The 13590-nt window shown below is 37.9% G+C and overlaps 1 protein-coding gene across 3 annotated transcripts in view; it reads right to left on the bottom strand.

The window, feature by feature from the left end:
* lrch2 (leucine-rich repeats and calponin homology (CH) domain containing 2) overlaps positions 1-13590 on the bottom strand; it is a 101428-nt gene that overhangs the window by 76425 nt on the left and 11413 nt on the right. For all 3 annotated transcript variants that reach the window (XM_084414351.1, XM_084414350.1, XM_084414349.1), the window contains exons 2-4: positions 3672-3816; positions 312-438; positions 126-231 (exon numbers count right to left, since the gene is read on the bottom strand). In XM_084414351.1, coding sequence (XP_084270477.1) covers positions 126-231; positions 312-438; positions 3672-3816 — 378 coding nt within the window. The remainder of the gene's footprint in view (positions 1-125; positions 232-311; positions 439-3671; positions 3817-13590) is intronic.

Raw genomic sequence — 13590 nt, 5'->3', positions numbered from 1 at the left:
AGTAGCATAACTAGCATAAACACTAAATGTGTTGAATGTGAATTTATATCCAGCTAAGCTTTTGTAGTTTTATCTGATTGATGCTTCTGTTGATATAGGATCTGTCTTTTTGTAAGTGTCTGTACCATCTGGTAACACTTGTAGCCAGTTTCTTCGTATGTTGAGCTCTCGTAGCGCGAGTAGTTTCCCCATATGAGCAGGAAGCACCTGGATCTCATTACAGCTGATGTCCTGAACACAGAAAACGCATGAACTGTGTATATACGAACATATCATATACAATAATTACACGTGTATTTTCACATACTGACCAGTTCCATGAGGTCTTTGGCCTTTCCGATCTCCTCAGGAATAGACAGGAGTTTATTGTTGCTGACCACAAGCACTTTCAGAGGAAGAATGAAGAGAAACTTGGGGAGAACGGACAGCTGATTTCGACTGAAAACATCAAAACACAAGGATTAGGTTTAATAGTCTATCAATAAATACTAATTTAATACCATCTCTCACTTTCTTTAATGAGGAAACCCCCACAACAGCTGAAAGAAATTAAAGCTCTTACAGTTGCTGGACATAAATACACTACTGTTCAGTGGTTTGGGGCTGGTAAGATTTTTGATGAAAAGAAATTTACCAAAATTTATTTGATAAAAAAAATACAGTAGAAACAGTAATATTGTGAAATATTACTACAAATTTAAAGTAATTGTTTTCAATTGTAATATATTTTAAAATGTAATTTATCCATGTGATGCATCATTACATTAGTCTTCAGTGTCACATGATCCTTCAGAAATCATTCTAATATGCTGATTTGCTGCTCAAGAAACATTTATTATTATTATCAATGTTGAAAACAATTGTTCTGCTTATTTGGATACCACAATGCATTTTTTTTTTTTTTTTTTTAGATTCTTTTGCTGAATAGAAAGTTAGAAAGAACAGCATTTATTTGGATTAAATTATTTTGCAACATTATAAATGCATCTTTGCTGAATAAAAATATTAATTTATAAAATAAAAAAATTATATATATATACACATGTACTGACCCAAACAAGCTGCGGAAAATTCTGAGTTGGAACCGAAGTATTACATTACATTTAAAAATATATTAAAATAGAAAGATTATTATTAGTTATTTTAAATTGTAATTATATTTCACAATGTTAGTTTTTACTGTATTTTTTATTAAATAAGCAGCCTTGGTGAGCACAAAGTTTACTTGACAACAATTGCATCTGCAGTCGATTCCAATGCATTTATTTGGGTCTGAATTTGATTTAAAAGCGGTTTCAGTCAAAAGACATTATTTTTATAACAGCTTGATCAACAACAGCACAATAGACAGATGTCAAGATAGTCTTAGAAATAGATTAATTATAATGAGATGTTAAAGGGGTGGTTTGTAATAATTTCAACCTAGGGTGAAAACTTAGAGTGACCTCGACGTCTGGGTTAGCGGTAGCATAAGCCATCAGGCAAGTGTTATTATGACCGCCGCTAGCATAGCTAGCGAAAGCGGTCATATAGGGATTGTCAAAGGTTTTTTTTTTTTTTTTTTGGTCACGATAGCAGGGACACCGAAACACCGGGGAACATGACATTTGGTGGGAAAAATTTCGTTTGGTCCCCGGGGGCCACTCCCCCCCCCGCGCTGGGCCCCCCCAAACCCAAAAAATGCAGTTTTTCCTAAATAACTACCTGAACCGTGGCACCGAGGATGAAGAAATTTTTATGGTATGTTGCTCTTAAGGGCCCACATCAACCTAGCCCATAATCACTCATTTGTGATTTGCGCCCCTCCCATAAAAAAATGAAAATGCAATATTATTCTGCTTTAATCGCCCCTATCTTCAGTTGAGATGTTCAGAACTGCACCATATTTCATGTGTATGATTAACTTGACATCCTCTGGGGGTATGCTAAGTTTCGTAGAATTTCATCCATGGGGGGGTATAAAATAAATTCATTTATGTGCACATTTAGTGACTGTACACTCATCGGCCTGTAGATGGTGGTGTTGAGCGAAGGGTTGCTGGTTTAGGATGATACTGTCACTAAGGTTGCCAACTGTCCCGAATTAGGCGGGACGTCCCGTATTTTGGGCCTAATTTATTTGTCCCGTGCGTGACCTCCCGTGTCCCGTTTTTTGACAAGCTGATAAACCACTGACTGATACAACAGCAACAGCAGCAGTGCTGACCACGACACTTGAGAATGATCACCGACACCTGTCATCATCCAATCACAGCTTTTTTTAATCACTGTTTTGAGACAAATCATTGTTTGATTTGCGAACATCCTCTGCCGTCTGGTCGCTTCCGCTTCAAGCCGGACTCGTCTCGCGCTAACGGTAATTTCCTTTCACTGTCCACGTTTTGATTTCGGCTAATCAATTTTGGCGAATGCAAACAATGTGATTATTGTTCATGAGTCTAACATCCAGCCACGCAAGAAAACATGTAATCTACCTGAGGGAATAATATGCTCAAAAAACATTTCTGATTATTATTAATATTGTAAAGCTTTTAGAAAGTACATAGAAAGCTTTTGTAACATTATCTTAACTGTCACTTTTGATTAATGTAATGCATCCTTGCTGAATAAAAGTAGGCAATTACTTTCTTTATTTTTTTTCCCAAAAAATAATCTTACTAACCCCAAACTTTTGAACTGTAAGCCTAGTGTATAATGTTAAAAAAGCTTTCTATTTTAGATAAATGCTGTTATTTTGAACTATGGTTTGTTTGTAATGTGACTTTTTTCATGTATGACATTAAAATTATTTTTTGAATTAAATACATAAATAGGTTAAGCAATACAAGTGTGTTTATGTCCGATAACCTTTTAAACACAAACTTAACTGCAGACACTGAAATGACGTACACTGTGTGATACAGTACAAATATTTTGAGTGTCCCTCATTTTCCTATAAATAACCACAATTGTCCCGCATTTTCCTTTTCTGAAGTTGGCAACCCTAACTGTCACACACACACATGCAGGAATACAAACAAACGCAAGCATGCACACACACTGACATCCACACGCACAGACACACACCCATACACACACATACAAATCCACATGCACAGACACACACACCCAAGCGCACACACATGTACGCACGCATACATACACGCACAGACACACACACACACACACACACACACACACACACACACACACACACACACACACACAGACACACACATACACACAGACAGACATGCACATACTACTACTTTTTTTAGGTATATACATACATAAACACGCAATACAGCCAAATTGCTCCACGTAATTTATTTTTGTGGAAAGCCAGTGGAGGCCTGAGCGGCGGTCATATTTTGTACCGCCATGCGGTACATCTAGTTTAAATAAACTCCTGATGTACTTACAAACTTTCCAATGCCTCGTTTTATGAGTACAGAACCTATTTTTACTACTGTGTATAAGTTTGGTACCATTCTGGGCATTATTAGTGGGGTAATTTACAAGATACAACCTTGGATCCATTAGCTAAATAAGCTCAAACTTTAATAATGTTCGACCAAAGGAAAAAAAGCTTCTAGGGGGGTGTTTGGCTCGAGGTCATGGTGCAAAGGACCCTAAGTTGAAATTACTCCGAACCATCCCTTTAACAGACAAAGACAAAGTGTGGGTGTTACCTGATGTTCAGGTAGGTGAGCATCTGTAGGTTTATAATGGCCTCTGGAATGACCTTTATGCAGTTGTGATAGAGGTTCAAAGACTCCAGCGGCGCAAACATACAAACTTCTGGAGGGAGTTCACAAAAGCGGTTTTTCGACAAGTCTGTAAAGAAAAAGATAAATTAAAGTCAGTTTAACGTGGCGAATAAGTATACTGTGAACATTTTCAACTGAAAGATACACACATTTACAAATTAATAATGCATGCTAGTGTACTGCACATCCAAACAAACAGGAAGTTTGAAGCCCCTGTAACTCAGGAAATGTCTACAGGTAGAATGACTGAATAATTGAATAATTAATTTGTTGATTAGTCTGATCTCTAGGAGTTTCACCTTATCAGACATTGACAAAGCAGCAGTGTAACACACACACACACACACACACACACACACACACACACACACACACACACACACACACACAGAGAATGCAAGAGAGAGAGAGAATAAGACAGGTAATTATTGATTTGTCAAGGCAGTCAATTTAATTCAGTTGCAGTGTGAAGAGCTCCGTCACAAGCTCTGCTGATGTGACACCTAACAATAAAACGGCTGAGATTCACAACAGTGAAATGAATGTGACCCACTCACTTTTAATTAAAAGAAACTATCACATTGAAAATATGTTTAAATGCAATTCCACAACAGTTAAGTCAGTTAACAGCAGATAGTCAGTTATACTTTCTTGCCAGTTACATCATTATGCCATTAGGTGGCGACAAGTGACTTATTGAATCATTTATTTTTATATTTTTTCTTCAACTTTCATAAGAGCTTACAATGACATTTAACATCAAACATAAGCCAAACAGATATTGGGGAAAACATATTACAGATCTTACATTTTTAAAGAGTAAAACATTAAATTCTACAATTTTTTTTTTTTTTTCAATATAAGAGGTCTTATTGAATCATACTCAAATGATTTGTTCAAACACACTGAATCATGATGAATGTGTTGCTCTGAGACAGTTAATGGTTCATTATGTGTTGGCTTCATTTGGGACCATTTTGACTGGTAAAGGGAAAAAAAAAGGATATAAAATGTTAGCCCTCATCCTCAGACCTCTGTCTGTCTGTCTGTCTGTCTGTCTGTCTGTCTGTCTCAAAAAAAAACACCCAGAATTATAACAACTTCAACCAATCAAAACTGAGTTGTCATTACTACAGTGCTACCATGGGAGCAGACATGCAAGCAGAAGAAAAGTCATGTCAACTTCCTCTATAATTCACATCCCCTTTGAAAAGAGAAATGTGAGGGAAATATAAAAGACCCTAACTATATCACAGCAGACTGAAAAAGAAGAAATACAAACAGAATGGGAATGATATCATTTCAGAATTCTTTTGGACCTTTTACAGATAACATCCTTCAGGAGTTAGAGGCCAAATGCCAGCAAAGAAGAATTCATTAAATATTATGGGTTTGGCACTTGTCAGCCAATGAGATGTAAGCAGAAAAAAAAAAAAAAACGATTTGATTGTGCAGCTGTCATTGCCAACCTGAAACTGTGCTGCCTGGCAACTCTTACAGACTGGAGCAGTGTTGCTTGGCAACCGTTACCAACCCAAACTGTGCTGACTCCACCTCAGAAATTCCTCTTGAACAGCCTTCAGTTGGCTGATAAGAGAGCACAGCAGACTCACGTTAGTTTAGCAATCGGGCTTCAACATTGTCAACATTTACACACGACGCAACATTTCACTTCAAATGCTCAAACGTTTAAAAAGATCAGTATTATACATACGTTTATTTGTGTGGTATAATTTTCAGATGTGCAGGTGATCATGTGCTAGACAAAGTAAAAATCTTTTTCTGGTCCAGTCGGGCCCGAGGAGTCATGTTTTGGCTGATTAAAGGCACACTATACAATATTTATACCTTAAAGGGGTCATATAATGGTACATGCACTTTTACAAGTTGATTGTACTGAAATGTGTGTTGGCAGTGCCTGTACACAACCATCATAAAATGATAAAAATCCATCCAGTGTTTTTTTTTTATCTTCTTATATGTTTTCCCCTGTCTCAAATCAAGTCGTTCCCCACGATTGTTAATTGACAGCAGCGTTTCAACACAGACCCGCCCTCGCTCGTGAGCGAGCTGTCATCATAGTCCGCCATTGTTGATACTCTGGAGCAGAATGGCGTCTAAGTGATTGTGGTGTTCTGTTCTTTGGTGTAATAAGGAACACAGCGGTCATTTTGATGTTCCTAAATCCAAACCGCTGAAGACGCAGTGGCTGAGTTTTGTTTTCGAAGGGAATATTCCCCACGATCAACGTCAATGCTTAGCCTGGGTTTCCCCATACTGCCTTGCTCGCAGCGCGATTTTATTCACGCTGCTAGGCAGTCTGGACACCATGGACCAGATTTTCCCCTGAAAAAGGGAACCAATCACAGAACGGGGAGGGAGCAGCAAGACGATGACGACACCGAAGCAGTTTGTTTATATCTATGAATCCAACATGGCATCAGACTCGACGTTACCTTCTACCCTCATGTTTATCTTGCACAAACGGTAATATTCGCTAAACGCCATCGTGCGCAAATAAATCTTTGACCCATCGTCTTTTTCCTCGTTGAATTTCTGTCACTCTACATACGTCATCTGGTATAATTGAAGCGATTGGTTATGAGCTACGTACAGGCGCATTTGATAGACATTCATAGCGCCCAATAAACGGCTCTGGGCATTCGTAAACCACGCCTCAAATACGAGAAAATGAACACGTGGATCCCAGACCAAGTCTCAAATGAGACTTGGTCTGACGTTAGCCAGGCTAGTCAATGCTTTCATGTTTGCACGAATCATTTCACACACCAGACTGCTTTACAAACGAGGGTCAGTATAAAGCTGGTTTTGCTAAGAAGCTGCTCCTGAAAAAAGGATCGGTACCAACTATTCGTGTTCCTGCTGCACCTCCAGAAGAAGTGAGTGTAACGTTTGATTAACCTTTATATTAATCTTTATATTAATCTTTGCAGGTCGCTTGCACGCTTCACGATGAATGCGGCTAAGCTTTACACTCAGGGTACATTACGGCATGTTTTCTATGTACGACGTTCTCAATATAATTCATAATCCCACGTTTATAATGAACAACGCATTATGGTTATTGTGTTATTACAAACTGTTTATGCAGGTGTTAAAGTTAACGTGGTAATACTACGCTAAGCTTACTTTTGTAGATGGTTTATAACGGTGTCTGTTACTCATTAAGAAGTAAAAAAAAGTTATAACTGCATGAAGATGAATGGTAACACAAAAATCTTTTTTTTCATGACTATTAGCTGCAACATCAATCTGTCAATGACGTATACATCAGTAAACACATAGCGTTCGTATCTCACTACTCTACCCTGCCAGTACATACAAAGATAGATCAAAGTGACATTACGTTAACCAACCATTCAGAAACGTCCTGTTCGAGCCTTAATTGTCGAACTTCTTCAGGGCCGTCATCTTGTTCCGGGTCCGACTCCGGTTCAAATTGATACGGTTGCACAGTGTCCTCAGAGACTCTGCCATTCTTTCTCCAAAATATACCCTCGACTGTTGTCAAGGCAACACTCCACGTGTGTTGTTGTGTCAAAACGCCCCACAGAACAGAGGGGCGGGGTGAGCAAAGCTCATTATCATTTAAAGACACATGAAAACAGAGCTGTTCTTGACCAGGTAAAATGAGTGTTTTCTTACAATACTAATGAGAATTTTTAACTAAAGTATATTACAAACTTTTAATTTAGACCCTAAAGAATCATATTAGATTGTACAAAAATGGCATTATATGACCCCTTTAATATAACAGCTTCGAAATCATTTCGATGGTAAACAAACTTGTTGTAGGGCGAATCATCCCGATAGCAAAGCAGGGGGGGGGACGCCGCTGGCAAAACCAGCAATTTCGCGAGAATCACGACTTGCTTAACAGCACAACGTCACATACATCAACAACATATGAAGCAGCCTCTATGGAAGACACTAGCACGCATTTCAGATGTGAATCATGGCAGAGTCGACGAAGAAAACGAAGAAAGCGCGGTCAGATGTGAGAACCGAGAACGAGCGACAAACACAAACTGCTTTACAGCAATTCGACAAACACAATACTGTTCTATGATACTGTGTACAATGTATTACCCACCTCGCTAGACATAGCTCCACACGATAAAGTTGGCCGGCTCTGATTAAAACAAATGCTCATTACTCATGAGCAGCGGTAGAAAGGGGGAGGAGGCCGCCGCAAGTGAGTTTTTTTACGACAGTGTTGTGAAATATACGCCCCACAGCTGTAGGAGGAGCTTGTTGAGAAAACATGCAACAAAAAAGGTGAAAATCAGTGAAGAAATGGCTAGAGTTGCCAAGTTCCCCTTTAATATGGGCCGGTTAGCCGTAACCACACCTGCACCACCCTGCAAACCTTTAATCATTATATTATAATACACCTTTTACCAGTGACCTGACTGTTTTTGGAGGATTCTTCAAAATACTTTTTAGTGAAGGGATTTGGGCTTTTAAAAATGAAAAATAATTTTCAGTCACATTTGCAATAGTGCAATATTTATAATATGACATGACGACTGGGAACAGAACTTCTGAACTATAAAACATTCTTCAAAATATCTTCTATGTTCTGCTGAAGAAAGAAATTCATACAGTTTTGGAATGACATGAGGGGTAATAAATGACAAAATTTTACATTTTTGGGTGAACTATCCCTTTAAAGGTGGGGTAAGCGATATTTGAAAAAACGCTGTTTGAAAGTTGGTCGGACCGACACAACATCAACCGTGTAGCCAATCAGCATTATGTAAGATGGTGGAGAAGAGAGAACGAGCAAGAGGGAGATATGAAGAAAGACTGTAGAAAGAGAGATGGCTGAGAGACATTACAAAAGAGATAAGCTAAGATAAGAATATCACTGGGTTAGAAGGGTTGTGTGGTTGATGAAGGGTTATGGTCAGGAAAGAGCTTTAGGGCCCACGTTATATTAGAAAAGCTTTCCAGTGCTGGAGAGAGCGGGAAGGCCTGAAAACAGACGCGGAGGTTGCTTGTTTTAAGTGTCACTGTTTATCTGGAGCTGCTGTGCTGTTGGCAACTAACAACGAACTCTTGTTTCTATTTACTCTTGTGTATGCGTGTTCATTTTTTGTGCTTCCTTGTCGTTTGTTCACCATCTTTGCAGGCTGATGACTGCTAGAGAACGTGGTGTTTACTGTTTAGCATCTTTGTACCGACTAATGAGGACATTTTACTGACCATCACTGGTTAAAAAGGCTTATAAATCGGCAAAACATGTTTTTTTTTTTTTTTTTAAATCTAGTGTTCCACATGTTTCTGTGATGGGTAGGTTTAGAAGTAAGAGCAGGTTTAGGGCCATAGAAAATATCATTAACCTGATATAAAATCAGTGGAAGTCTATGTAATGTCCTCACTAGTGAAACAAATGTGTGTGTGTGTGTGTGTGTGTGTGTGTGTGTGTGTATAAATGACTGTGGATACTGGATGGAGATAGAAGAAGTGAGCAAGGAAGCGATAGAGGGATGAATTGATGGGAATTCCTTGAGACAGCGACATTTCTAATATCAGCTCAGCATCTCCAGCAGTAGTTTTGTGTGTATGTGTGCACGCGCATCTTTTGCCACAAAACCAATGAAAGAGAGCTCACTAAAGGGAAATTATTCTCATCTTTTTTTGCTCCTCTGTGTGTATTTGCAACGAGATCCTGATTTAATATCTATCAGCTGTGATCACTTTATTTGGTATTTTTTCCCATTACTCCTTTCTTTTTGTGATCTGTCTTTTTTACTCAAACAATACTTAGACTGAGGCACAGCTGTTTAGCAGAAGGTGCCAGTACACACACAGTACACACACACATAAATGAGAAATCAATGTGCTTTTAATGCATGGACTTAAGGCCAATGGAGATGATACGGGCTATCAGCAGGCTTCCTTAATGTCTTCATGAGAGGGATAGGGCTCACATTTCTGACACACACACACACACACACACACAGAGAGAGAGAGAGAGTGCCCCATGTGTTTCATGAATATGATAATGGGCTGCATCAGAATATTTTATCCGTCTTCTTTATATTTGCTCTCTTAGACAACAGATTCTCAACCCTGTCCACTGTAAACATAATAATGATAGATTGCATTTGATTGCTGCTGCTACCAATGAATTTCCTTTGTGAAAAATGAACAAATTCTCATGGACAAAACCCAGAAATATGACATTTCATAGAGAATTCATAGAGATCTGTAGAACACGTACTTCAGTCAAAAACACTGCAAAAACCAAAGGTTGAATGAAGGTTGGCAGACAGCATGTTTGAGCTTAAAAGGAATAGGTCACCCAAATATTGTAATTCTGTCATCAATTTCTTTCCCTCATGTTGGTACCATAAACCCATAAAACGTTCATTCAAGACAAATTAAGATATTTTTCATATTTGCCCAGTCTAGGCAATAAACATTCTCTCAAGTTTGTGTGTGTGACATAAGAACAAACATCACTGGTCCTTGTGCATCAAGCTTCCGTTTAATGCGTACAATGTACAGGTGTGCGATGATTAATGTTTAGATAGCCTAAATTAAAATGTTTAAATAAAGCAATTGTGTAAGAAGCCTTGGATTGAACTGCTCAATTGATATGGATTACTTTTACCATATTTCATGAAGCTTGAAAATGTTGCTTACCTAAATTTTCAAAAGGATGAACAAAAATGCTAAGAATAAGATTATTAAAAATATATTAATTTGTGTTCTGAAGATAAATGACAGTCTTATGGGCTTAGAATGACATGAGGATGAGTAAATGACAGAATATAAATTTTTCAGGTAAACTATCCATTTAAAGCTGAAGTGAATTTATGCACCACTCGCCGGATCAAACAGAAATGCAAAAAACATCACTCTTTCTGAATACGATCAGACAAGACCGCCATAGACCCTAATGTTGCTGTGTAGGGCTCGTCAGCACGCACAAACAGAGCATACTACAGAAATCATTCTCACACAACCTTGCTTGAGCAACAGTCCCAGCACGTTTATAGTGAGGTGAGGTGTTCATTTTAATTGACCCACCCTCCTTCAATTACCATGGAAACCAGCAATAGATACTCACAGAGTGACAGGTTAATTAACAGGAGTGGAGAGGTTTGGTGGTTTGTTAACACATCCACACAACTTCAACACCATCCACATACCCACACTAACCTACGGCCAAATACACAATCAAAGTCTTTTACTTTGTTACAAGATTTCTATTACAAATAAATGCTGTTCTTGTGAACTTTCTATTAGACAAAGACTCCTGGAAAAACGTATCACGGTTGTCACGAAAATATTAAGCAGCACAACTGTTTTTTAACATTAATAATAATGTGGCATCCCAATTCGCCTACTTATACTATATGTTATATGTATGTATGTAGCCTACTCTTTTTGTTAATAAAAAGTAGATACGTTTGAGTGCGTGAGAGAAGCTTTGGGGCATTACTACCACGTCAAAACATTGTGCTGTGTCGCATAGTCATTTGCATTCTGTCACCGCAAACTGGCCTGTCAATCTTCCAGTCACAGTTAACAACCTTATAAACGGTCACGTTTTATTTGCAAATTTGCACTACTCAAACAGTTATTTTAACCATACTGAAGAGAATGTTGATCTGACAGTCATGGGTCTTTCATGCTGAGAACTTTGCTCATGTTTTTTGCAAAATGATGCATTTAATAGTTATTGGCCAAATGTATCTGTTTTATTAAAAAATAAATATTCTTCATCAAGTTATATATTGACAATTAAGAACAGGACATCTCCGTTTAACCCTCAATGGCATGTGCATTCACCATGTTTCTAGTTCTCCAAAGCAAGGAGGAGTGTGCACAGACACTTTTTGGAAATAGTAAACCATCCCTGGACGTGGCATACTCTTTTCAACATGCTATACTTCGGGACACATTTATTCTAATTTCACATACTATTTAGAATGGAAACTTCCTATGCACATTGGGACACAGGGTAAGAAATGTCTCTTGAGCACCAAATGATTTTTGAAGGACAGTGTGACACTGAACTGAAGATGGAGTCATTTTAATATATTTTAAAATATATTAAAATAGAAAACGGTTTAAATTTTAACATTTTAAATTGTAATAACATTTCACAATATTACTGTTTAACTTCATTTGGATCAAATAAATGCAACTTTGGTAAGGAAAGGAGAGCTCTTTTAAAAACCTTTCAGACTTCAAATTATTGAGTAGCAAATCTGTTAATAGCAGGCTTCACAGCATTATGCGGATAATCACAATATGGCCAAATATCAGGCATGAATTTCTATGTTAGTCCTGGTTGGTTAATGGTTTTCTGCTTGTCTATCTAGTGAATCAACAAAGCAATGCTAAGCTGGTGATGCTAGACATTCAGCACAGCTAGTTGACCAAAGAGAACTTGCTTGTAAGTCTAGTGGGGATACAAGCATATTTATATCCCATACTAAGGACAAGCATCCAAAGCAAAGCATATACTGGAGACCAGCAGCGCTGTTTTTCAGCATTCAATACTGACATAGTAAGAGATTAAGAAAGATACTGCAGTAAAAGAGGGTATACAACAGATATTCTCTTGTTCTCTGCATGTATTCATCTCATTTTCTTTTTGTGGACTTGGACTTTTCTGTCTGTCTCGTTCGCTCTTTGTATCTCATTTTATTTGCACAGAATAAATGTTATATAATAGTCAATCTATCCAATTATGTTCAACTGAGGACAGTGTGTTCAAACTGACAGAGTGTTTAAGAGAAAGAGAGTGAAAAGAGTCTGAATGAAGGGAGTCAAATGAAACAGCACCTCACTGTATAATGTTTCACTCTTTACCAGGGACTTTACAGAGAAACATGTCATATGATGCAGTATTTCCCTTTAAACATACAGTACAACTTTGTTAATTGTCAGTACATCTAGTCATTTCACATCCAGTATGAACCTTTCTGTTAACTTAAAATTCACCACTAGTTACTCATCATTTAGTATATTCTGTCTTATCAATAGAAAAAGAGGGGTATTTGGAGATGCTTGCATTTACCATTTTGTTGTTTTTGGTCATCAAGCAACATTGGCACTCTCTCAGGTTAAAAATGACTGTCTGGACCTGATTGTCACTGTGGATTTGTGATGCAATCTCAGACAGCAGGGAAAAACCATGTTAATGCAAATAATACATTTAAAGGCACAATATGTAACTTTTTTGCTTTAAAAATAGCAAAAATCACTATATCTATGTTATATATCTTTTTTAGTTGTGTACTTACATTATCCCGACTGTTTCCAACAACTTTCAAACCAGGAGAAATTTGTAATTTAATTCGAAGACACGTCCCGTTTCTTTATTTCCGTTTTGTCGCCGTCAATGGCGTCATATCCGCGTTGTCCCTGGTTTCCGCTCGTACTGCCATAGCAACCAGAGCCCTCTGATAGTAACCAAGGCGACAGACGTGGACTACTGTGTAGTTCGCAATGTCTATTTGCACGCTGTTGTTGTTTCGTTCAAACATTATGGACCATGGCAAGCAGACTTTGGATAAAAAAGGAGAACTAAAACGAGAATCAATATCAGCGCAGTGTTTTCGAGATGCCGAGAGCTCCCATAGACAGTATATAAACGAGAGCTCCACGTCCGAGACTTCGACCGCTCCTATATGTACTTTATTAAACAGGTGAGCACATTTACATAAAACTAATCAATGTTATAAAGTTCAACAATGATAAAATGTTAGAATATGATCTGTATGTTATTCTAATGTTGATCTAGCTTACTGCTAGTCTCATACAGACAAACTAACATAACGTTACATTTCAACAC

This window comes from Rutilus rutilus (assembly GCF_951802725.1).
Source record: "Rutilus rutilus genome assembly, chromosome: 7".
NCBI lineage: Eukaryota > Metazoa > Chordata > Actinopteri > Cypriniformes > Leuciscidae > Rutilus > Rutilus rutilus.
The sequence above is the reverse complement of the archived record's forward strand: the minus strand, read 5'-3'. Positions and strand labels throughout refer to the sequence as shown.